Source organism: Rhinoderma darwinii, chromosome 3, assembly GCF_050947455.1.
Source record: "Rhinoderma darwinii isolate aRhiDar2 chromosome 3, aRhiDar2.hap1, whole genome shotgun sequence".
Classification (NCBI taxonomy): Eukaryota; Metazoa; Chordata; class Amphibia; order Anura; family Rhinodermatidae; genus Rhinoderma; species Rhinoderma darwinii.
In genome coordinates, this window is record NC_134689.1 from 416432700 (window position 1) to 416459221 (window position 26522).

General features: G+C 43.8%; 1 protein-coding gene and 1 long non-coding RNA gene across 2 annotated transcripts in view; one reads left to right on the forward strand and one right to left on the reverse strand.

Moving 5' to 3' along the window:
- Positions 1-26522, forward strand: part of LOC142750268 (voltage-gated potassium channel subunit beta-3) — a 47963-nt gene that overhangs the window by 13426 nt on the left and 8015 nt on the right. The window contains exons 3-8 of the mRNA XM_075859241.1: positions 512-549; positions 695-774; positions 3910-3954; positions 4129-4173; positions 6116-6159; positions 10962-11048. Coding sequence (XP_075715356.1) covers positions 512-549; positions 695-774; positions 3910-3954; positions 4129-4173; positions 6116-6159; positions 10962-11048 — 339 coding nt within the window. The remainder of the gene's footprint in view (positions 1-511; positions 550-694; positions 775-3909; positions 3955-4128; positions 4174-6115; positions 6160-10961; positions 11049-26522) is intronic.
- LOC142750270 (uncharacterized) lies at positions 2300-26308 on the reverse strand. Its single transcript, XR_012882599.1, has 3 exons — positions 26033-26308; positions 20626-20738; positions 2300-2626 (listed from the first exon to the last, which is right to left on the reverse strand). It is a non-coding gene; the product is annotated as an uncharacterized LOC142750270 (long non-coding RNA).

Below are 26522 nucleotides of genomic sequence, written 5' to 3' on the forward strand. Positions count from 1 at the left end.
GATAGACTCTAGTGACAAGTGATTGGCTCCAAATGGGGTTGTCTTCTGCTGGACATTTAAGGCCCATTATTGTTTTAGAGCCTGGGCCCAGCGGAGGATCCTCCGGTTCTCTGGTGGGCCAGTCCGACCCTGCCCTGAGGTACTGGGGCTCGTTTGTAACTGCAACCTATGTACCCACTCTAGTTACGTCCCTGGGGGAGCCCTTTATACATTTTCTCTTCTTGTCCCCCTTTTCAGAGATTGCAACTTAAATGACCAAGTTCAAGAAGAAACCTGGAGCAGATGTTGTTTAGTGGGGAATCAGGGAAGAAAAATGAGCTAGAAAATATGGCACTGATGTGATGCAGATACACCACATCAGTGGGATATTTATCAGTATATTGCACCCTATACAGACTGAGACATAAGCCCCTGTGCCACTTCATGTAAGCTTTCCTGTATAGGTTGTGTTGTCCGGCACGTGACTGGCCTCATGCGTTCAGTAACCGTCCCTCTCGCCTCCTCTCTGCAGGTACCTGGGTAACGTTTGGATCTCAGATTTCAGATGAGGTAAGAAAAGCAGCTGGAGAGCAAGGTAATGAGTAAAGACAGATAGGTCAGCACTGGGAGGGGGCTAGGGCAGGTGTGAGGCATATGGAGGGAGTGGAGAACAATGGCTGAGGTTGCTGACCTTGCCTGTTTTATTTTCTACCAGGTTGCAGAAAATCTCATGACTGTTGCATACGAACATGGGATCAATCTGTTTGACACAGCAGAGGTGTACGCGGCCGGCAGGTGAGAAGAGCGGTGGAAGGAAAATTAATATGTAGGGCTTGATGAGCCATTGGGAGGGGGTGAGATCTATAAAGGGCCACTGACCCTACTGTGTGGAACTTATTAAAGAGGAGCGGTTGTTATCTGTCACATATATATGTGATATGAAGTAGTTATTATGGGACGGGAGCAGATATTTTTCTTGAATGTCTGTCATATCATTGAAAAACTCTCCCCAGACTCAAATATTTGATTAAAGGGAAGAAAGCAAGTGACGATTAGATGGAGCTTAGTCTGGGGTTCCCTTTATTGGTTACTTCAACTCTATTTGGGGAATGGGTAACTTGGAAGCTTTCGTTTCTCGAGAAGGTTGGTTGGACCATCACTGATGAGACACTCAATAAGCCATCACTGGCCTCTAAAAGTGCCAGCACGCCAGGAAGTAGCTGACCTCATATGCCCCTCCCATTTGTGAGCACAGCCATTCAGAAGAACTGAGAAAGATCACATGACTGGTAAGAGACAGGAAGTGAACTGTTGAAGTCATGGATTACTTCTGGCCTCCGTGATTGACACTTTCTGACGGGGGGAAGTCATTGAGTTGGTGCAATTGCTAGTTCGACTTTGATAAGCCATAGTAAACCCTAATGTGAACCCTTCCTGGTGAATGTCCCCTTTAATAATGTGATACATTTGAAATTAACCATGTAAAGGCACCTTAAGTATTTGTAATGTGGTTGCCACTTCCCTTCCCCAGTTCGGCAGTAAAAAAAGGAAAAAGCGACATTCCCCTAGACCCCTCCTTGTCTCGGTTTTGAGCCAGTCAAGTGAATGATTGTGAAAATTAGGTGGTGAAGACCTATGAAGTCTGGCCAGAAGCTCTTGCCAAGTTCTTCTGAGGCCAGGAACGTCTAAGACTCATAAATTGGATTTTTATGTGTATGAGCGGTTTTATATTAAATGATGAGCGGGGTGCTGGTGTCTTGTGTTTATTCAGCTCATTTCTATTGGATGCTCAGTTAACTGTAGAAATTGCTTAATTCTACGAATTCTTCTAGGAAATGCTGCTGCACTATCGAACCAAAAGTATGTGCACATCTTACCATCACACCTATATGAGCTTGTGAGACATCCCATTAAAAATATAAGTGTTAATATAAAGTTGGGCCCTTCCGCGGATAATTCAGCCTCCACTATTCTGGGAAGACTTTCCACAAGATTTTGGAGTGTGTCTGTGGGAATTTGTAACTATTCATCAAAAAGAGCCTTTGTGAGGTCAGACACTGATGTCGAGGAGAAGGTCCGGCTCACAATCAGTTTTCTAATTAATTCCAAAGGTGTTGGATGGGGTTGAGGTCCAGGCTCTGTGCAGCAACTCGAGTTCCTCCACACCAAACTCCCCCAACCATGTCTTTATGGAGCTCGCTGTGTGAACGGGGGCACAGTCATCCTGGAACAAAAAAAGCCAAACCCCAAACTGTTACCACAAAGTTGAAGCGACAATTTTGTTAAATATCTTTGTTTTCTGTAGCATTAACACTACCCTTCATTGGAAATAAGGGCCCAAGACCTGAAAAACAGCCCCAGACCATTACCCATCCTCCACCAAATGTTACAATAAGCATTATACATTCTGGTAGGTGGTGTTCTCCTGGCATCTGCAAACCTAGATTCCTCCATCAGATTGCCAGATCGTGAGACCTGATTCATCACTCCAGAGTCCAGTGACGATGTCCTTTTACCACTCCATCCGACACTTGGCATTGTGCATGGTGAACTTAGGCTTGGGTGCAGCGACAATGGAAACCCATTTCATGAAGTTTCAGATGCACAGTTCTGGTGTAGATGTCACTTCCAGAGGCAGTGTGGATTTCTGTAGTGAGGGATATAAACTAGGATAAGTGATTATTACACACCATTCTTTCCAGCACTCTCTGGCCTCGCTCTGCTTTGTGGCTGAGCTGTTGTTACTACTAGACGCTTCAACTTATCAATAATAGCACCCAGGTGACCGGGTAGATCTAGCAGATAATAATAAAACTTACAGGTGACTGGGGCAGATCTAGCAGATAATTATAACACTTAAAGGTGACCGCGGGAAATCTAGCAGATAATAACACTTACATAGTTACATAGTTAGTACGGTTGAAAGAAGACACATATCCATCAAGTTCAACCAAGGGATGGGAAAAGGGATGGGTAAAAATTTACAGGTAACCAGGGTAGATCTAGTAGATAATAATAACAACAACACTTACAGGTGACAGGAGCAGATCTAGCAGATAATAATGACACTTACAGGTGACTGGAGCAGATCTAGCAGATAATAACAACACTTACAGGTGACCGGGGCAGATCTAGCAGATAATAATAACACTTACAGGTGACTGGGGCAAATCTAGCAGATAATAATAACAACACTTACAGATGACTGGGACAGATCTAACAGATAATAACACTTACAGGTGACCAGGACAGATCTAGGAGATAATAACAACACTTACAGGTGACCGGGACAGATCTAGCAGATAATAATACTTACTGGTGACCAGGGGAGATCTAGCAGATAATAATAGCACTTACAGATGACCGGGGCAAATCTAGCAGATAATAATAGCACTTACAGTTGACCGGGGCATATTTAGCAGTTCAGAATGTCATGAACTGAATTGTGGCAATAGTTGGTATCCTATGACAGTGCCACGTGTAAAGTCACTGAGCTTTTCAGCACGACCCATACTACTAGCTATGTTTGTCTATGGAGATTACATGGCTGTGTGCTTGATTTCCTACACTAGTTTGCAATGGGTGTGGCTGAACTAAAAGATGAGGGGGGAGGTCCACATACTTTTGCCATTACATTATGTGTATTCTCAAGTCAAGAAAAAACAGAATACGTTAATAGTGTCACTAGTAAGGGTTGCTGTAGCTGTTCCCGCATGCTAAATACTCACAGTTGTACCATAGATTATGTCATAGTAAATACTGTAGTAAAACACTAAACTGAAGCTTATGCCACACAATGCAATTTTACGTGACACAACACTCATGGTCATTGAGAAGAATGTGGGCAGTAGTAGTTCTTTTTCCTGTTTTTGCTATGATGGGAGTGATTTTTAGTGTAAAATAATAACTTATCCTATGGTCTCCCAACAGAGCAGAGAAAACTCTAGGAAATATTCTTAAGAAGAAAGAATGGAGGTGAGTAATCTATCTATCTATCTATCTATCTATCTATCTATCTATCTATCTATCTATCTATCTATCCATCCATCCATCCAATTTGTATCCATATAGCTTCTGTCTGTCTTTTTTACATCTATCAATCTACAGAATTCGAATTTTAATATATTTATTTTATGTTCTTTTTTTTAGACGTTCTAGTTATGTGGTTACAACCAAAATCTACTGGGGCGGACAGTAAGTGTCACAGAGTCACATAGATTAGTGTGAATTAACTGTGGAATAGATATGAGAGTACATAGGACCATAGCTGCTTCTCAGTTGTTTGTTTGTCAATATTCTGGTTCATTTAATGAAATTGACTCCTTAAATTTGACTATAATCCATAGAATCAAATCAGTATTGACCCTTCAATCCACAGACCCGAATAAAGGAGAATTCCACATATAATGTACATTTCTTCTTAATTAAGAATAAGCTATACTACCCGTTTATTCTACTTGTCTTTACAACTAGGAAAATTCCCCTATGGCAAGAGAAAAAAAATTGGTGGAACTGTCGAACTTTAATAGTGCAGTATGAAGTAATGCCAAAGGAGGTCTGTGATTCAGAGATACAGATAAAGATAGAGTCTAGGGGATCCCTGGTTGTACCCCTCATCCTCAGTATGAAGATGTGCACTTTGTTGCAGGGAAACCCCGGGTCGCAGACCCCAGAGTAGTCGCCGACAGGGCAGTATGAGCAAAGTCGTAGACAGGAGGCTAAGAGTGGTCGTGACCAGGTATCATTCCAAGAGTTGATAAAACCAGAGAATGAGGCAGATACAGAGTCATGGAGGGGGCCCTGGGTCAAATACCCAGAGAGGAACAAAAAGTACAAAAATGGAGAGCATGAAAGACAGTCCAGGGCCAGGAACCGTAGTAGTACAACTATTAACTGGAACTGAAACCAGACAACAGAGGTGTTTAAATAGAGTGCCTAGCACTCAGATTGACTGAAGACTGGGTTCTCTAATTGACCAGATAGCCAAGCCTCCTGGTTGGCCAGAACTGTACTAATGGTCAGATGGCCTTCGGGTATCCGTGCGTTTATTAACTCAGCAGCCCCACCGTGACTCTCCTGGCATCGACAGCTGACTGATGAGGCCGATGCAGGAGTGGGGCAAGGTAAGTACGTTACATTACCACTATCTGACATAATACACAATAAGATAGGTAATGATGAAGTTCTCCTTATAAAAACCTTCTTAAAGAGGACCTGTCACTTGGTCATATAAGTTGACCTGGTTTACTGATTCGAGTTGTTTTTTTAATCTTCCTTGACCCACCCCATTCCCAAGTTATGGCCCACTATTGTGTTGGCTCCCTCTAATCTATTTTGCTGTAGTTAGCCAACAGGGCATGAATTACCCTCAAACTGCCTCACACTGATTGGTCAGCATCAGAGCCAGGGAAGCTAACTCCACCTCAATGGCTAACTACAGCAAATTAGCATATAGGGATCCAACACAACAGTCGGCTATATCTCCGGAATGGGGTGGTCCAGGAAAACAAGAAAAACATGCTGGAATCAGGGAGACCGCGCAATTCAGGTCAGTTAACCAGTTTCATTAATATGACCTACAGACAGGTCCTCTTTAAAGGGTTTTTTCTTTGTCATAAAGTGATGACATATTGCTAGGATATGCCATCACTTTCTGAGTGGTGAGAGTCCGACCTGAGGCTCTGCAGCGGTGCTTTACTACTACATTCCCTTCAAAGCTTTCACTGTATTGCGGCGTTTCCGGCCACTAGCTTTGCTGAGGTCTTCAGAACAGCCCCATTAAAATGACTCGGGACGACATCTGATGCGGCCCTTCATTCTTAGCGCTATGGCCACTTCATTCTTAGCGCTGTGGTCACTTCATTCCTAGGATCGCTGGGGGTCACTGATCAAAAAGTGATGGCATATCCAAGTGATATTCCATCATTTTATGAAATGGAAAAAACCCTTTAAGGAATAGCTTTCTTTCTTTATATATTAGGCAAACAGATTCTGAGGACCAAACCCTATACCATATAATAAAACCTTCAGAGGGGTTACATACATTCAAATAAAGCATGTGTTACGTAAATTGTAGGTTTTATCTTATTTTTATTATCGTTTAAGAAAATACCACCGTTTTCTTTCTTCCCTACAGTGCAGAAACTGAAAGAGGTCTGTCCAGAAAGCACATTATTGAGGGTGAGTATCTGGTATTTCAAAAGAGTTATTGACTTCCAACATTTTACATTCCATTAGAGTCAATAAGGATATATTATTCTAGACTCTAGGGGGCAGTAATGTAGATTGAATCTTGCAAATAGGGGACAGTATTATAGTAGTTATAGTAGGTCTATTCTTGTATATAGGAGCAGTATTATAGTAGTTATATTCTTGTATATACGGGCAGTATTATAGTAGTTATATTCTTGTATATAGGGGGCAGTATTATAGTAGTTATATTCTTGTATATAGGGGGCAGTATTATAGTAGTTATATACTTGTATATAGGGGGCAGTATTATATTAGTTATATTCTTGTATATAGGGGGCAGTATTATAGTAGTTATATTCTTGTATATAGGGGGCAGTATTATAGTAGTTATATTCTTGTATATAGGAGCAGTATTATAGTAGTTGTATTCTTGTATATAGGGGGCAGTATTATAGTAGTTATATTCCTGTATATAGGGGGCAGTATTATAGTAGTTATATACTTGTATATAGGAGCAGTATTATAGTAGAGGTAACAGAGAGGTTAGATCCAGCGCTGAGTTGAAGTAAAATGGAAACTATTTCCAAGTTTTAATAATCTTTAGTTAAAAGATCCAATGATAAGGAGTCCTAGTGTGCAAGAGTGAGGGAATGTCAATCCTGAAATTGAGCCTACGCGTTTCGGACGGCTCTGGTGTCCTTATTCATGGCTATAGTAGTTATATTCTTGTATATAGGAGCAGTATTATAGTAGTTATATTCTTGTATATAGGGGCAGTATTATAGTAGTTCTATTCTTGTATATAGGAGCAGTATTATAGTAGTTGTATTCTTGTATATAGGGGCAGTATTATAGTAGTTATATTCTTGTATATAGGGGGCAGTATTATAGTAGTTATATTCCTGTATATAGGGGGCAGTATTATAGTAGTTATATACTTGTATATAGGAGCAGTATTATAGTAGTTATATTCTTGTATATAGGGGGCAGTATTATAGTAGTTATATTCTTGTACATAGGGGCAGTATTATAGTATATATATTCTTGTACATAGGAGACAGTATTATAGTAGTTATATTCTTGTATATAGGGAGCAGTATTATAGTAGTTATATTCTTGTATATAGGTGCAGTATTATAGTAGTTATATTCTTGTATGTAGGAGGTAGTATTATAATAGTTATATATAGTGTGTATATATATATATATATATATATATATACACATATATATATATATATATATATATATATATATATATATATATATATATATATATATATACACTACCGTTCAAAAGTTTGGGGTCACCCAGACAATTTTGTGTTTTCCATGAAAACTCACACTTATATTTATCTAATGAGTTGCAAAATGACTAGAAAATATAGTCAAGACATTGACAAGGTTAGAAATAATGATTTTCATTTGAAATAATAATTTTCTCCTTCAAACTTTGGTTTCGTCAAAGAATGCTCCATTTGCAGCAATTACAGCATTGCAGACCTTTTGCATTCTAGCTGTTAATTTGCTGAGGTAATCGGGAGAAATTTCACCCCATGCTTCCAGAAGCCCCTCCCACAAGTTGGATTGGCTTGATGGGCACTTCTTGCGTACCATACGGTCAAGCTGCTCCCACAACAGCTCTACGGGGTTGAGATCTGGTGGCCACTCCATTACAGATAGAATACCAGCTGCCTGCTTCTAACCTAAATAGTTCTTGCATAATTTGGAGGTGCTTTGGGTCATTGTCCTGTTGTAGGATGAAATTGGCTCCAATCAAGCGCTGTCCACAGGGTATGGCATGGCATTGCAAAATGGAGTGATAGCCTTCCTTATTCAAAATCCCTTTTACCTTGAACAAATCTCCCACTTTACCAGCACCAAAGCAACCCCAGACCATCACGTTACCTCCACCATGCTTGACAGATGGCGTCAGGCACTCTTCCAGCATCTTTTCAGTTGTTCTGCGTCTCACAAATGTTCTTCTGTGTGATCCAAACCCCTCAAACTTCGATTCATCTGTCCAGAACACTTTTTTCCAATCTTCCTCTGTCCAATGTCTGTGTGCTTTTGCCCATATTAATATTTTCCTTTTATTAGCCAGTCTCAGATATGGCTTTTTCTTTGCCACTCTGCCCTGAAGGCCAGCATCCCGGAGTCGCCTCTTCACTGTATCCGTTGACACTGGCGTTTTGTGGGTACTATTTAATGAAGCTGCCAGTTGAGGACCTGTGAGGCGTCTATTTCTCAAACTAGAGACTCTAATGTACTTGTCTTTGTTGCTCAGTTGTGCAGCGGGGCCTCCCACTTCTCTTTCTACTCTGGTTAGAGCCTGTTTGTGCTGTCCTCTGAAGGGAGTAGTACACACCGTTGTAGGAAATCTTCAGTTTCTTTGCAATTTCTCACATGGAATAGCCTTAATTTCTAAGAACAAGAATAGACTGTCGAGTTTCACATGAAAGCTCTCTTTTTCTAGTCATTTGTAGAGTTTAATCGAACCCACAAATGTAATGCTCCAGATTCTCAACTAGCTCAAAGGAAGGTCAGTTTTATAGCTCCTCTAAACAGCAAAACTGTTTACAGCGGTGCTAACATAATTGCACAAGGGTTTTCAAGTGTTTTCTAATCATCAATTAGTCTTCTAACACAGTTAGCAAACACAATGTACCATTAGAACATTGGAGTAATGGTTGCTGGAAATGGGTGTCTATACACCTATGTAGATATTGCAGTAAAAACCGGACGTTTGCAGCTAGAATAGTCATTTAGCACATTAACAATGTATAGAGTGTATTTCTGATTAATTTAATGTTATCTTCATTGAAAAAAACTGTGCTTTTCTTTCAAAAATAAGGAAATTTCTAAGTGACCCTAAACTTTTGAACGGTAGTTTATATATATATATATATATATATATATATATATATATATATATATATATATATATATATAAACATATCAATATTGATTTACTACCCAAAATTTTATACGCAGTTACTATCATACAATGCCAAATAATACAGTGCCCACACAATCCTGCCCTTTAGTTCCCAAATAGTATCTTCATACAGTATCCAAATAATACTATAATCAAGTGCCCACATAACACTTTTATATATATTCTCCACACAATACTGCCCCTTGAGAAAATTTCTTTCATGCAGTTTCCAAAATATACCATCATACAATGCCTATATAGTGAGGGGCCGAATGGTAAAGTTCCTGGAGATCTAGGGCACTAAAGGAGTTACTTCTTACTCACCTCTCCCGGCTCCAGCAATGTTCTGTGGTACCAAATTCTGTAACAGAATTGATCATATAGATGATTAAAGAGCCGGAGAATGAGGACTGTGCAGTTGTGTTCTAGTAGCTGCAAAGTTTTCTCTTGTGTTGGGCAGAGTGCTCTCCATAAATGAATGCTTTGCCTGACTACTGGAACTTACAGTGCAGAATGTTTTGACGTTCCCCACACAGGTTGCTCCTGAAGGGTTAATCCTCTGGAGATCCCCTAGGAAATGAACCCTGGGCAATTGCCACCCTGAAAACTGTATCATAGTAGTTCCTTCTGGTCCAGTATATATCCTTCTTTAATAGATTCAGCTTAGCTTAGGAGGACAATGTTTGAACCAGCTATATACATGACAACCAATTTTATGAGGCGTGAATTTGAATAACTATCTGTTCTCTTCCCCACTCCTCTTATCAGCTCCTAAAAAATGCTTGACTAAGGAGACAACCCTCAGAAGAGGAGAAAGCTCCTTCCTGGAAAAGAATCTCGGCTCTCGAACCCCGGCGATGGGAGGGAAATTCAGAATAGAAAGCTATTTAGTAAAATTAAAGGCTGATTCGTGCTCGGGAAGGTTTATATGACTTGAGATTAGGTTGTTGGTGATTCAAGTTATACTTTTAATATCTTCCTATTTTTTTTTAAATTCACATTCTTCTTCACTATCCCAATGTTCAGCAGGTTCTTAGTTATTCTTGAATACAAGTCAGCATATCTGTCTCCATTGACCCAGGCAGTGCTTGAAGGTTAAGTCCTAAGGCAACTAAGAAAACAACCTTACTCAGATGATTATATTAGGAAAAATATATGTACCAGGGGTTGGTGGAGCCAGCATGTCATTCATCTGAGTTTATTATCCTCTGCTCATGATTTTATATTTTCTATCTCCTGACCTGTCAGAAGATAACATTGATGGGAATCCATAAGATGGGACCAGTGGCGCTTCCCAGAACAAAGGGGTCACAGTGTTCATTAATGACCCTAAGCTTCTTGGGTCGCGGTTGGAGGTTTCCATAACTTGTAGTCATTGACAATGTGGTTCTTCTAAATTTCAATGGTGGTAGAGGCTAGAAGCTTCGGATACAGAATCTGATCCCTGGACCCCAATCTGTCAGGGGTTTCCATCTTCAGACAAATCAGAGTATTTTGTTGTACTGGTAACAGTTCCTTTATATGTTAGAACCATAGGAGTCTGGAGAATACGAAGGGTGGAGGGGGGATGGAGTATGGAGGTAACTGCCTACTTAAATCTCACTGGGATTCCCATCTTGACCTCTCCACTAATACCTTGTCTCATTTAAGCAGGGGGGTGGGGGTTGTCCATTTGGGTTTCTCTCTATGTAGCTCCAATCTTGACGATAGAAGAATCTTTAATTGAGAGGAGTTTAATGACGAATGTTCTCTTATGTTGTATTAATAGAAAATGCTGCTAATGTCCTTGTCTCAAATTACTTCTTCTATCTTGCCCTTCTAAACGTCTTTAATTGATCTTCACTGTCCACTAGGTCTCCGGGGGTCTCTAGAACGTCTACAACTGGAATATGTCGATATTGTATTTGCAAATCGTATGGACGCCAATAGTCCAATGGAAGGTACATTCAACTTTCTCCTGTCTCTTCTCTTTCTTCTTTTTTACTATGTCTCTTTCTTTGGTGTCATTAGGTCATACTTGATATTCATGTACATTTATCAGTTATACTGGAGAAAATGTTTATGTCAGGGGGTTATCTAGGGATATGTAAAGAGCAGGGGCGTAAATAGGAAAGACTGGGCCCCATAGCAAACTTTTGACTGGGGCCCCCCCTCCCCTGGGTGTCACACAACCCCCCCTTGTAGATAGTGCCTTTTTTACAGCCCCCCCCTGTAGATAACGCCATACAGATATCTACAGAGGGAGCTGTATGGCGCTATCTACAGGGGGGCTGTATGGCGTTATCTACAGGGGGTCTGTGTGGCGTTATCTACAGGGGGGATTTGGGGCTGAAAGACAATATCTACAGAGGGAGCTGTATGGCGTTATCTACAGAGGGGGCTGTATGGCGTTACCTACAGAGGGGGCTGTATGGCGTTATCTACAGAGGGGGCTGTATGGCGTTATCTACAGAGGGGGCTGTATGGCGTTATCTACAGAGGGGGCTGTATGGCGTTATCTACAGAGGGGGCTGTATGGCGTTATCTACAGAGGGGGCTGTATGGCGTTATCTACAGAGAGGGCTGTATGGCGTTATCTACAGAGGGGGCTGTATGGCGTTCCCTACAGGGGGGCTGTATGGCGTTATCTACAGGGGGGACTGTATGGCGTTATCAACAGAGGGGGCTGTATGGCGCTGTCTACAGGGGGCTGTATGGCGTTATCTACAGGGGGTCTGTGTGGCGTTATCTACAGGGGGGATTTGGGGCTGAAAGACAATATCTACAGAGGGGGCTGTATGGCGTTATCTACAGAGGGGGATGTATGGCGTTATCTACAGAGGGGGCTGTATGGCGTTACCTACAGAGGGGGCTGTATGGCGTTACCTACAGAGGGGGCTGTATGGCGTTACCTACAGAGGGGGCTGTATGGCGTTATCTACAGAGGGGGCTGTATGGCGTTATCTACAGAGGGGGCTGTATGGTGTTCCCTACAGGGGGGCTGTATGGCGTTATCTACAGGGGGGACTGTATGGCGTTATCTACAGAGGGGGCTGTATGGCGTTTCCTACAGGGGGCTGTATGGCGTTATCTACAGGGGGGCTGTATGGCGTTCCCTACAGGGGGGGAGCTGTATGGCGTTCCCTACAGGGGGGGCTGTATGGCATTCCCTACAGGGGGGGTCTGTATGGCGTTATCTACAGAGGGGGCTGTATGGCATTATCTACAGGGGGGACTGTATGGCGTTATCTACAGGGGGACTGTATGGCGTTATCTACAGAGGGGGCTGTATGGCGTTATCTACAGAGTGGGCTGTATGGCGTTCCCTACAGGGGGGGGGGCTGTATGGCGTTATCTACAGAGGGGCTGTATGGCGTTATCTACAGAGGGGGCTGTATGCCGTTCCCTACAGGGGGGTCTGTAGGGAACGCCATACAGCCCCCCCTGTAGGGAACGCCATACAGCCCCCCTGTAGGGAACGCCATACAGCCCCCCTGTAGGGAACGCCATACAGTCCCCCCTGTAGGAAACGCCATACAGCCCCCCCTGTAGGGAACGCCATACAGCCCCCCCACTGTAGGGAAAGCCATACAGCCCCCCCCTGTAGGGAACGCCATACAGCCCCCCCTGTAGGGAACGCCATACAGCCCCCCCCCTGTAGGGAATGCCATACAGCCCCCCCTGTAGGGAACGCCATACAGCCCCCCTGTAGATAACGCCATACAGCTCCCCCCCTGTAGGGAACGCCATACAGCCCCCCTGTAGGGTCGCCATACAGCCCCCCTGTAGGGAACGCCATACAGTCCCCCCTGTAGGAAACGCCATACAGCCCCCCCTGTAGGGAACGCCATACAGCCCCCCCACTGTAGGGAAAGCCATACAGCCCCCCCCTGTAGGGAACGCCATACAGCCCCCCCTGTAGGGAACGCCATACAGCCCCCCCCTGTAGGGAACGCCATACAGCGTCCCCAACCCCCCCAAAAAACTCGACTTACAGTTTGAAAAGACAAAAGAAATGTATCCCCTATCCACATGATAGCGGATACATGTGTGATCGCTGGCAGCGATAGGGAGAACGGGGGACCGAAAGTCCCCCGAAGTTTTCCATGACTAACCTCTGACTTCCGGCGTCTGCGCAGCTCAATAAAAATGAAAGGAGCGCCGGTCACGCATGCGCACAAGCGCGAACAGCGCTCCATTCATTTCTATGGAGCTGCCGACACAGACCTTGGAAGTCCGAGGTTTGTGATGGAGAACTTTAGGGCACTTTAAGTCCCCTGTTCTCCCTATCGCTGCCAGCGATCACACATGTATCCCCTATGCTGCGGATAGGGGATACATGTCTTTTGTTTAATGGTAGAGCGGGGAGATACCTCCCTGCTCTGCCGTAGTGTTCAGTGGCGTCGCGCTGTAGCAGCCATAGCGGCTGCTAGTGGAGCCTCCGGCCATGGTGGGGGCCCCTGCCTGCGGGCGACGCGGGCCCCCTCATGCCGCGGGCCCCGTAGCAGCCGCTACAGCTGCTACAGCGGTAGTTACGCCACTGGTAAAGAGACAATCCGTTATTTTGAAGTCATTGTGTTGATAATTTTTGAACAGGTGTCACTCAGGGGTATAATAATCAAGGTATCAATAGTAAAATTTGGAATGGGGCCTACCTCCATCATGAGCACTATGAGCAGCACCTAAATTAAAAAAATGTAAAGGTTATAAATGTAGGCTCTTCACTCTGAGCTTTTGTTTGTATCTGTTTCTTCCTTGGCCCCTTAGATCTCTACATTCCATTAACTACTGCCTTTCCATTTCTCCTCCACCTTCAAAGTCCCCCTCCCCTTCATCATCTACAGTTATCACTATGGAACCCTCTCCTCTGAAACTCATTTAACAGTGGAGGAAAACCATATTTAGCTGCTACTCACCCCACTAACTTTACCTGCAACCTTGGTAGATAGCCATAGATATTACCCATAGCATTATAGAGGGCCACAAATTGGCAGTATGAAGGGAGAAATTAAACACACCTTAGGATCTGAAGCACTTGGTATAACATACATTATAGAATTTTCCAAAAAGTTGAAAAATTCTGAGCAATGATCTGTTCCTTCTCTTTTGTAATATTACACTTCTCACCGGAGAAGTGGATCCTTAAAGCCACCAGTGGTATGATGCTGCTTCGACTAGGGTGCAAAGTCAAAGGAATCTCCCCATTCTTCATCTTTAACTCCCTGAAAGGAGTTATGGACTTTCCATATTAGATTCCCAAAATAATCATCGATTAGGGATGTGTGTGCTATACCGGAGTCTGGAACGCAGCCCAGGGTCATCAACAGATTAGAAGTCAGGAAGAAACAAACCAGAGGATGAGTCAGAACTGAAGTCAGGAGTCAGACCAAGAGTTAATACAAGGAGTAACCACAGGAACCAAGCAAAAAACCCAAAGGGCGAGACAAGCGCATAAAGCAGGGAAAAGCGAAGTCAAGATTAGGATCAGGGTCAGGAACAATAGCAAGAGGAACAATAAAATTAGCAAAAATGAAAGGCAGGTGGCCAAGGATAGTAAAACAAATCCACAAAAATTCTTCACGTATATAAATGCTAAAAAGCCAAGGTCTGAACATGTAGGACCCCTAGATAGTGGTAATGGGGAGTTGGTCACAGGGGATCAAGAGAAGGCAGAGTTACTAAATGGGTTCTTTAGCTCTGTATATGCAACAGAAGAAAGAGCAGCTGATGTAGCCGGTGCCAGTGCTGTTAATATATCAGTTGATATACTGAATTGGATGAATGTAGAGATGGTCCAAGCTAAATAAAATAAAATAAATGTGCACAAGGCCCCGGGACCAGATGGGTTACACCCTAGAATTCTTAAAGAGCTTAGTTCAGTTATTTCTGTCCCCCTCTTCATAATATTTAGAGAATCTCTAGTGACTGGAATAGTGCCAAGGGACTGGCGCAGGGCAAATGTGGTGCCTATTTTCAAAAAGGGCTCTAGGTCTTCCCCGGGTAATTATAGACCAGTAAGCTTAACATCCATTGTGGGGAAAATGTTTGAGGGGCTATTGAGGGACTATATACAGGATTATGTGACAATAAATAGCATTATATGTGACAGCCAGCACGGTTTTACTAAGGACAGAAGTTGTCAAACTAACCTAATCTGTTTTTATGAAGAGGTGAGCAGAAGTCTAGACAGAGGGGCCGCTGTGGATTTAGTGTTTTTGGACTTTGCAAAGGCATTTGACACTGTCCCCCATAGACGCCTAATGGGTAAATTAAGGACTATAGGTTTAGAAAATATAGTTTGTAATTGGATTGAGAATTGGCTCAAGGACCGTATCCAGAGAGTTGTGGTAAATGATTCCTACTCTGAATGGTCCCCGGTAATAAGTGGTGTACCCCAGGGTTCAGTGCTGGGACCACTATTATTCAACTTATTTATTAATGATATAGAGGATGGGATTAATAGCACTATTTCTATTTTTGCAGATGACACCAAGCTATGCAATATAGTTCAGTCTATGGAAGATGTTCATGAATTGCAAACAGATTTAAACAAACTACATTTTTGGGCATCCAGTTGGCAAATGAAGTTTAATGTAGATAAATGTAAAGTTGTTATGCACCTGGGTACGAACAACCTGCATGCATCATATGTCCTAGGGGGAGCTATACTGGGGGAGTCACTTATTGAGAAGGATCTGGGTGTACTTGTAAATCATAAACTAAATAACAGCATGCAGTGTCAATCAGCTGCTTCAAAGGCCAGCAGGATATTGTCGTGTATTAAAAGAGGCATGGACTCGCGGGACAGGGATGTAATATTACCACTTTACAAAGCATTACTGAGGCCTCATCTAGAATATGCAGTTCAGTTCTGGGCTCCAGTTCATAGAAAGGATGCCCTGGAGTTGGAAAAAATACAAAGAAGAGCAACGAAGCTAATTAGGGGCATGGAGAATTTAAGTTATGAGGAAAGATTAAAATAACTAAACCTATTTAGCCTTGAGAAAAGACGACTAAGGGGGGACATGATTAACTTATGTAAATATATGAATGGCACATACAAAAAATATGGTGAAATCCTGTTCCATGTAAAACCCCCTCAAAAAACAAGGGGGCACTCCCTCCGTCTGGAGAAAAAAAGGTTCAACCTGCAGAGGCGACAAGCCTTCTTTACTGTGAGAACTGTGAATCTATGGAATAGCCTACCGCAGGAGCTGGTCACAGCAGGGACAGTAGATGGCTTTAAAAAAGGCTTAGATAATTTCCTAGAACAAAAAAATATTAGCTCCTATGTGTAGAAATTTTTCCCTTCCCTTTTCCCGTCCCTTGGTTGAACTTGATGGACATGTGTCTTTTTTCAGCCGTACTAACTATGTAATAGCCAAACAAAGCATATACCATGATCTGCAGGCAAGAAATCCTGGAAGTCTCTCATTTAAATAGGCCGCAAGGTCTGAAATCAGTGGCAAGCAGATAGGAGGAGGAAGCAGTAGCATCGCTGGAGCCACGACTGTTTGTATCTGGCCTCATAACCAGACGAGGCCATCAGCTGGAGCCATGACGGGACTCATCGCTGGAGCCAGGAGAGATGAGTTACATAAAATGAAAAAGAGTCAGACACAGTGAGTATTGGTGGGTCTGGTTACGAGGCCATCAGCTGGAGCCATGACGGGACTCATCGCTGGAGCCAGGAGAGATGAGTTACATAAAATGAAAAAGAGTCAAACACAGTAAGTATTGGTGGCCCAGCTGGCATCCAGGAATAGTCTTATATCTCGTGGTTATCTGTGTCCTTGAGATATGTGGTTGTGTTTGGCCACTGAAAACAGATGTGGCTATTGAAGATTAGACTTGATTTTAGTGTCCAGGTGGTCGTTCTTGCGGAGAGGAAAGTGCTGCCCTCGACTGCAGATGGAATGGTGGACAGACCTGGTCAATGTTTCTGCCTTCTAATGAATAACAACTTAGGCAGCAGGGTCCACGAAATCAGTCCCTATGTAGGATACAATTTGTGGAACTCAACTGGGTTAGGGACCCCTGGGAAACTGAATTAAAAGCCCTTAACTATGAGTGCAATTTTCTGTCCCAGTGTCAATGAAGAAAAAAATCCCAAAGTCTCCAATTAATATCCTTTATTTATAATTTCCATTAAAAAAAAATTGCAGGGACCACTAATATATCTAATTGTGATAAATCAACGCACTGTGTGAATGTAATACAAACATCAGGTCTATTCCTGCACACTCGTCATCTTCTTGCTATTAGGCAGCAGCTGGGGCAATTGCTAAAGCTACTGCTGTCCAGCTGATTTATCAGTGCAGGTCAGATGACCACACTGATGTGAGTCACTGTGGCTCATTTAGAGAGAGAAACCTAATTGGTCTGCCTCTCATTAAGATTCCCTGGTCTCAACATCTGGGTGTAGGTAATATAGTTTGCAGGTTGTGTGTGCTTGTGCTGCTCAGATCGTGTGTTTCCAGTAGGATCTTGTTTTTTTCCAGCTCTATCTTTTATTTCCTCAGTCCGTGTTTGCTTCAGCGTTTGGACTTGTTTATTTGCTCAGTTTTATCTTGTCTCAGTTGTTCCCTTTATTGCTCGCCTTGTATCACTAAGTTTTGGATCTGTTAGTTTTGTGTTTATTGCCTCTATTTACCAGTGTTTTCCTGGTGCTGTGTTTGGGACAGCGACTGCAGATTAGAGACTCCATTAGGGACAGTCTTGGGACAGTGAGTATTAGTGGTGTGGTTTGGGTCATTTCTTAGGAAAAGGTCCAGGGCTAGATCTAGAGAATGCTAGTTAGGTTGAGTTTGTTATCACCAACCATCATTCGTTTGGTTACCATCCTCTGACTGTTATCATCAACCATTGTCAATTTGTTTCCATTATCATCTTGTTACCCTTACTTTCTAAATCCTATTTCTTGTATTCCTGTTGCCTGTCAGTATTGTGAAAAGTGCTCCATAATTCCCTTCTATTCGACTGTCCAGTTGGTTCACAATTCGGCCATACTGCAGTCCTCTGGATTGCAATAAGTAAGGCCTAGTCCTGCCTTCTTGTGGCCAGCCGACGTCATTACAGAATGAGACAATCTGAAGAAAACTGGGACCCAATTAACACACCATAGACATGAAAAAGACCTGGTGAAAGACAATACTTCAAGATCACATTACCGCTGTATCTGCATTAATATCTGTATCTGCAGGGAATATCATATAATAATTTCATATATTCTCCCTATTACTGTATACAATGCATTATTTTTTTTTTTTAAAACAGTCTTCTATACAAAGTTCCTTGTATTAGGCCCTATGGAGATGTTGAGTCGATATGGAATGAGGAGGTTGTAGTGAAGTGTCACGGCTGTGGGGTATGTGGACCCACTAGGCCGATCCGCCGTAGCGGAGTAGCAGCTGGCCAAACAAAAGTCAATAACAGTCTCCAGCGCAAGAGTACCCAGATAGATGATTTGGCAGACAGTCAGCGTGGCAGACACTCAGCGTGGCAGAGACTAGGCGTAGCAGACACGTGGCGAAGCAGACACTTGGCACAGATGATCCCTGGCACAGAGATACTTGGCGTAGATGACACTTGGCACAGATAACACTTTCGACTCCAACTCTAGATAACGAACTGGAGCAAACAGAATTATTGGATATGGGATACAGGAAACTGGGAACACTGGAAACATCTTTGCAAAGACTAACATGGGCAGACACAACAACGCTCAGGCAAGGAAAGGAAGGGCAGAGCCCTTTTTAAAGTCCAGGATGTAAAGGGATTGGCCGGGGATCTTTGCACAGGTGCCAGAGGGGAGCGGCAGCCGCATGTGCAGGCGCCTCTGGGGAGGGAGATGCCGGCATGAAGAAAGTGTCCTGCGGTCGCGGCTGCCAGGAAGTTGGATGTGCCGGCGGTCAGCGACGACGGGCACAACATGAAGCCTCTACTTATAGCTTAAGCCAAGATCCCTGTCCTTATTGGATGAGCATAAGGCGCTGATTTAAATAAGGACATAGCTATTACTTTCAATAGCTGCCCATACAATGGATTTACTATATAGTTCCACTACAGTCAATCACAGGGGCTCCCAGGACCCCAGTCATCAAAGGGTTTCCATTCATTTCAATGGAAGGGGAATCTGTGAGAAATCAACTGTAATATAGGAAGATATTCAGATTTCGCTAAAGTATATATGAAATTTAGATTACGTATAGTAACGTATGTGATTTGTAGTATGTATTGTATGTTTTAATTATGTATTTATTAATATATGAGCAATGACCGATATGTTACCATTGTGATTTTATTCTATCCTCCTTTTTAGTGCATTATTTCTATAATACAATTACGGTTGTTTTAGGCATTCCTTGGATGAGTTAGTTTTATGATTGTTGATATTCGTCTGTACGTTCAGTGACGTGAGGAGGTCGATAATCCTTGGCAGCTGTCAGCAGACTGTAGACAAAACCTTTTTATTTTATTGATTTCAGATTCAACTCATCCTCTTTCTGTAGTAGAAAGTGAATTAATTAAGAATTAAGAGCCGTGACAATACGAGGGATCATGTGACCTTCTGCAGGCATCACTAGACAGTCCAGCCGCGAGTCATCTTATGCCGCTTTAAGTGGTTGTCTGCTTTAGACTATCCCTATTAGAAGGGTCCCTAGACCCTGATCACAAAGTGCCGCCCTGCTGAAACCCCCAACGATCAGCTGTAATCTGAGAGGAAACCTGGCAGTAAGCGTTTAATGTCCCTACCACAGGTGAAATGGATCATGACATGGTGAACATCCATATCAATGGGTTTTGTGTGTGTAACGCAGAACAGGACATGTCCTCCAAAGCGAGAGGCTGCAAGAGATGAGGATCCAGAACAGAGGACCCCTTTCTATTAAGTCACAATTCAATAAAAGGATATATAAAAATGGGTTTTCTAAACTGGACAATCCCAAGTCTGCATGCACATGGGTGTATTACAGTTACAATTTGTACAAAGACATAATAGTGCTGCCATAGAGGTATATGGGGCCTCAGAGGCGTAGCTAGGTTCTCCTGCACCCGGGGCAAAGATTCAGATTGGCGCCCCCAACTTATTTCCCGACATCTCCTTCCCCCGCGCCATGTTGGCTTTCTCTACCAATCAATGAGGTGTAATTTTTTTTCACAATTTTTTTTAATGTAACTCGAGTATAAAAGCATTTCTACATTTTACAAGCGATATAGTTCTAATAATGTGATTAACAGAAAATTAAATTAAATGAAAATAAATTAAAGACGCCACACACAGCCCCCTGTGGATAGTGCCACACACAGCCCCCGTTGTAGATAGTGCCACACACAGCCCCTCTCTTGTAAATAGCGCACACACAGCCCCCCTTATAAATAGCGCCACACAGCCCCCCTTGTAGATAGTGCCACACACAGCCCGCTTCCCCCCTAGTAGATAGCGGCACACTCCCGCCTTGTAGATAGTGCCACACACAGCCCACTGGTTAATAGCGCCTACCGCTACCACGCTCCGCTCTGCCTGGAGTGACTTACCGGAGGTCATGCAGCGCAGGCAGCGGTGAAGTTCCTTCTGACTAGGGTTGGTGACAGCCAGGGCAGTCCTTAGCTTGGATGGCGCCCTGTGCGGGACTCTCTATTGCCGCCCCCTACACAAACCAAAAATTAACCACATATATGGACACGCTGGAACATATATACTGTACATACATAAAGACAGATATTTAGACATACAGGCAAATATACATACACACATCTGGAATATATACATACAGGTAAATATATAGACGTACAGACACATACACACACACACACACACACACACACACACACACCAGCAGATAAATACACAGACGGGAACATGTACAAATACATAAAAGGCACATGTATACAAGCACAAAGACACATTCACAAACAGACCCATATATACCCAGTACAGATATTGTTGTAGATTTCACAAGCAGCCCTATGTAACACCACAGATAACACACAGTAATAACTGAGCAGTTAATGTTGTGTTACCTGCAGTCCTATGTAACACCAGATAACACAGTGATAATTCTCTGAGTACAGATGTAAAGGATCTGCCAGACATAGCTTCTGTGTCGACGCCCGTGGTTAATCAGTCTGCATCTGCTCCTAGGTCTGATAGAGTGACTCTATCTGCTACCACTCAGGCTGGTAGGCTGAGGAGTGGAAGAACCTATCACAGCCTGGCCAGACGGTTCTAGCTCCCGCCTTCGGTCTATGTATACCTTCATTTGCTCCTTGTCTTTGCCTGTGAGGCTGGGTTCACACGACCTATTTTCAGACGTAAACGAGGCGTATTATGCCTTGTTTTACGTCTGAAAATACGGCTCCAATACGTCGGCAAACATCTGCCCATTCATTTGAATGGGTTTGCCGACGTACTGTGCAGACGACCTGTAATTAACGCGTCGTCGTTTGACAGCTGTACCCTTGTCTGTTTGTCTGTCGTGAACTTATTGAGCATAGGGACAGTCGCCTGGTTGTACGCCGTCGCCTAGGACGGGTCGTGCAAGTAGGCAGGGACTGAGTGGCGGGTAGATTAGGGCTCACCTGTCTGTCTCCCTACCCCGTCATTACATAATCACAGGCCCATATACCTTTTCTACCCTGGTTCCTACTACTATGGATCCCCTTGAGACCCTGGCTCAGCAAATGCAGGGTCTCTCCCTACAGGTCCAAGCCCTGGCTCAGAGGTGCGACCAGTGTGATGCTAACCAGCTAGTGCCCTCCACCTCACCTCTTGAACCCCATCTCAAGTTGCCTGACCGGTTCTCAGGGTACCGGAAGACTTTTTTCTCCTTTTGGGAGAGTTGTAGACTCTATTTCCGTCTAAGGTCCCACTTCTCAGGTTCTGAGAGCCAGCGAGTGGGTATTATTGTCTCCCGGCTTCAGGACGGCCCCCAAGAATGGGCCTTCTCCTTGGCTCCTGACGCCCCTGAACTTTCCTCTGTTGACCTTTTTTATTCCGCTCTCGGGCTCATCTATGACGAGACTGACAAGACTGCCTTTGCCGAGAGTCAGCTGGTGACCTTACGTCAGGGTAAGAGACCCGTTGAAGAGTACTGTTCTAACATTAGGAAGTGGTGTGTAGCTTCTCGCTGGAATGACCCTGCCTTGAGGTGCCAGTTTAGATTGGGTCTGTCGAACGCCCTGAAAGACCTGTTAGTTAGCTATCCCTCTTCTGACTCTCTAGATCAGGTTATGGCTTTAGCGGTACGTCTTGACCGATGTCTCGGGGAACGACGACTTGAACGTTTTTGTGCCTTCTCCTCTGGCTCCCCCATGATGGCTCCCGAGGTTCCATTGCTTTGTTCTTCCACGGAAAACTCGGATGAACCAATGCAACTCGGGGCCTCCGTGTCTCCCCAACAACGTAGAGAGCTCCGCAGGAAGAATGGTCTCTGCTTCTACTGTAGGGATGACAAGCATCAAGTGAACAACTGTCCTGGGTGTAAGAATAAGCAGCCGGAAAACTTCCGCGCCTAAGTGACCATCGGGGAGGTTGCTTGGGCGCACAGGTATTTCCCGTAAATATGAAACCTAATAAGATCTTGCTTCCCATTCAGGTCTCTTTTGAGGGTAGGTCTGCCACCGGCAGTGCCTTCATGGATTCAGGGTCTTCTGCTAATATCATGTCTGTGGAATTTGCTATGTCTCTAGCTATGCCTTTGATTGTTTTGCCTAAACCTGTCCCGGTAGTGGGTTTCGACTCCACCCCACTTGCTAATGGTTATTTTACGCAGCATACTCCTGTTTTTGAACTCATTGTTGGCTCCATTCATTTGGAGCAGTGTTCTGTACTGGTGATGCAGGGATTATCGTCCGATTTGGTTTTAGGCCTTCCCTGGTTGCAGATGCATAATCCCACGTTTAACTGGAGTACTGGGGCTCTTACTAAATGGGGTAATGAATGCATGACGTCCTGTTTTTCTGTTAATTTTATTTCCTATGGAGGTGAACACTCTACCTGAGTTTATTCAGGACTTCGCTGATGTTTTTTTCTAGAAAGGCCTCCGAAGTGTTACCTCCTCATAGAAAATACGATTGCGCTATCGATTTGGTACCAGGAGCTAAGCTCCCTAAGGGTAGGATATTTAATCTCTCTTGTCCCGAACGTGAGGCCATGAGAGAATATATCCAGGAAAGCCAGGCCAAGGGTTACATTCGCCCCTCTACTTCTCTGGTAGGTGCTGGCTTCTTCTTCGTAGGGAAGAAGGATGGTGGTCTTGGGCCGTGCATCGATTACCGAAACTTGAATAAGGTCACTGTAAGGAACCAGTATCCCCTTCCTTTGATTCCTGATCTCTTCAATCAGGTTCAGGGGGCCCAATGGTTCTCTAAGTTTGATCTTCGGGGGGCTTATTATCTCATCCGAGTCAGAGAAGGGGATGAGTGGAAGACTGCGTTTAACACGCCCGAAGGTCATTTCGAATAACTTGTCATGCCCTTTGGGTTGTGTAATGCTCCCGCGGTCTTCCAAAATTTCATAAATGAGATTTTAAGAGACTACCTTGGGTTATTTCTTGTAGTGTACCTTGATGACATACTTGTGTTTTCCAAGGACTGGTCCTCCCACATTGAGCATGTCCGGAAGGTGCTCCAGGCCCTTCGGGAAAACAAACTCTTTGCTAAATCCGAAAAATGTGTGTTTTGGGTGCAGGAGATACCATTTTTGGGTCAAATCCTCACTCCTAATGAATTCCGCATGGACCCTGCCAAGGTTCAGGCTGTGGCTGAATGGGTCCAACCTGCCTGCCTGTAGCGTCGTACATAACTATGATGCTAGGAGCCCGGCTCCCTGCAGTGTGTTTGGTCCGGGACTTGCGGCCGAAATACGTTCCGTCCTTTACGGACGTAACATGCTCGTGTGAACCCTTCCTAATGTAATGATGGGGGTAGGGAAACGGACAAGTGAGCCCTAATCTACCCGCCACTCTGTCCCTGCCTACTTGCAACGACCCGCCCTAGGCGACGGGGTACAACTGGGCGGCGGTCCCTACGCTCAGTAAGTGCACAAGACAAACAGACAAGGGTCCACAAAGCTAAGGGAGATGGGGCAGTTGCCCACGGCAACACCGTGAGCAACATGAGTGGTGAACGAGCCGAGTCAAACCAGGAGTGCACAAGGTACCAAACGCAGAGCAGGAGAGTAGTCAGTAAGCCAGGGTCAGAATGGAGCAGGATCAAATAGTTAGAAGCTGTAGCTGGGCCAGGAAACCACACGAGAAGAATCACAAGCAAAGGAGGAACAGGAAAGGCAGGTATAAATAGACAGAGGGCGGGAGCTAGCTCCGTCTGGCCAGGCTGCGATAGGCTCTCCCACTCCTAAGCCTGCCATCCTGAGTGGTGGAAGATGGAGTCAGTCTCAGAGACATAGACTCAGGTGCAGACTGATTACCTCTGGGCGTATACACAGAAGTTGTGCCTGGCAGATCCTTTACACCTAACAACGTTAGGTCGGTGGTATCTGTCAAAGTAACAACCACATAAATGCCAGGACCCAAGGTTTTCCAGCAGAACATTGCACAGAGCATCGGAATGCCTCCGCCAGTTTGTCTCCTGCCCATAGTGCAGCCTGGTGCCAAATCTTCCCTGGGTAAGCCACGCAAACCCACCTGACCATCCACATTATGTAAAAGAAAACATGATTCATAAAAACCAGGCCATCTTCTATAATTACTCCAAGGTCCAGTTCTGATGCTCACATGCCCATTGTAGGGTCAGCATGGGCACTCTGACCGGCAGAGGCAGCTAGCTACAATGTTTTGCGTCTTCTAACACCTTTCTATCACAGCCAGCAGTAACTTTTTCGGCTACAGTATCTCTTCTGTAGGATCAGACCAGACGGGCTAGTCTTTATTCCCCACGTGCATTAATAAGCCCTGGGTGCCCATGATGCTGTCGCTGGTTTCCCAGTTGTCCTCCTTGGAGTACTTTTAGTAGGTGTTAACTACTTCATACCAGGAACACCCCGCAAGACCTGACATTTTGGAGATGCTCCGACACAGTCATCTAGACATCACAATTTGGCCCTTGTCACAGTTGCTCAGATCCTTTCACTTGCCCATTTTTCCTGCTTCCAACAAATTAACTTCAAGAAGTGACTGATTACTCGCTGCCTAATATATCGCCACTCCCCAGGCGCCATTGTAACCAGATCATTAATGTTATTCACTTCATCTGTCAGTGGCTATAATGTTATGGCTGATTGGTGGGTATAAATATATATATATATATATATATATATATATATATATACAGTATATGTATGTGTGTGTGTGTGTGTGTGTATATGTGCATTTGCATGGTGCGTGTATAGGTATGTATGTATGCATGGGGTGTGTATAACTATGTAGGTTAGTATGTATAGGTATGTTGTGAGTGTATGTATGTATTTGTGTGTGTGTGTTGTATGTGTATGTATGTTGTGAATAGTTGTGTTTTCTGGGTGTATGTGTCGACGCATGTATGGTATGAGTGTGTGTGTATGTATGTGTTTTATGTATGTATAGTTTGGCTATATATATGTGTGTGTGTGTGTGTGTGTGGTGTGTGTATATATGTTTTGTATGTATCTATGCATGGGGTGTGTATAACTATGAAGGTTAGTATAGGTATGTATGTATGTATGCTGTGTATGTATGTTGTGTGTATGTATGTTGTGTATGTATTAATGTGTGTGCGTGTTGTATGTGTATGTATGGTGTGAATGTTTAAGTGTGTTCTGGGTATATGTGTTGACGCATGTATGGTATGAGTGTGTGTATGTATTTTATGTATGTATAGTTTGGCTGTATGTATGTATAGTGTGTGTATTTTTAGTGTGTGTGTGTGTGTATGGTCTTTATGTATAATTGTGTTTGTTTGTGTGCATGTATTGACATACGATTGTTCTAAAAATGTAATTTGTTACCTGTGCGGAAACTGCTGAATTATCGGGATGTTACAGTATTAGCTTCTTCTAGAAAAAAATAGATATACGGTGCGTTGAAGCAGTAGTATTTCCCTTACCCCATAATGAGGATGTCTCCCTATAGACCCCCGATGTTGCCTGTCTCACTGTATGTGCTTCACCAGCCCCCTCTCCAGTCTGCAGCGGTCTCTAGAGACGTCTCCTGCTCCCTCACCTCATTATCCCTCTTGTGTATCCCACATTGCTCCCCTACATCATGTTGTCTGAATCCTTCCTCCGTGCCCTTCCCCCATCTCTGAATTTATGATGACCTCAGCAAACTGCAGTCCCTCTGCGTCTTGCTTCCAGTGTGCGGGTCCCTCTACTGGTGGACAAAGGAACAGCAGCCTAAAAATAGACAAATCTATATTTATCTGAATATTTCTGCAGGAATTTAAAGATTTCTAGCAAGGAGACGGGAAGGAAGGAAACGGTCACAGGCGATATTATT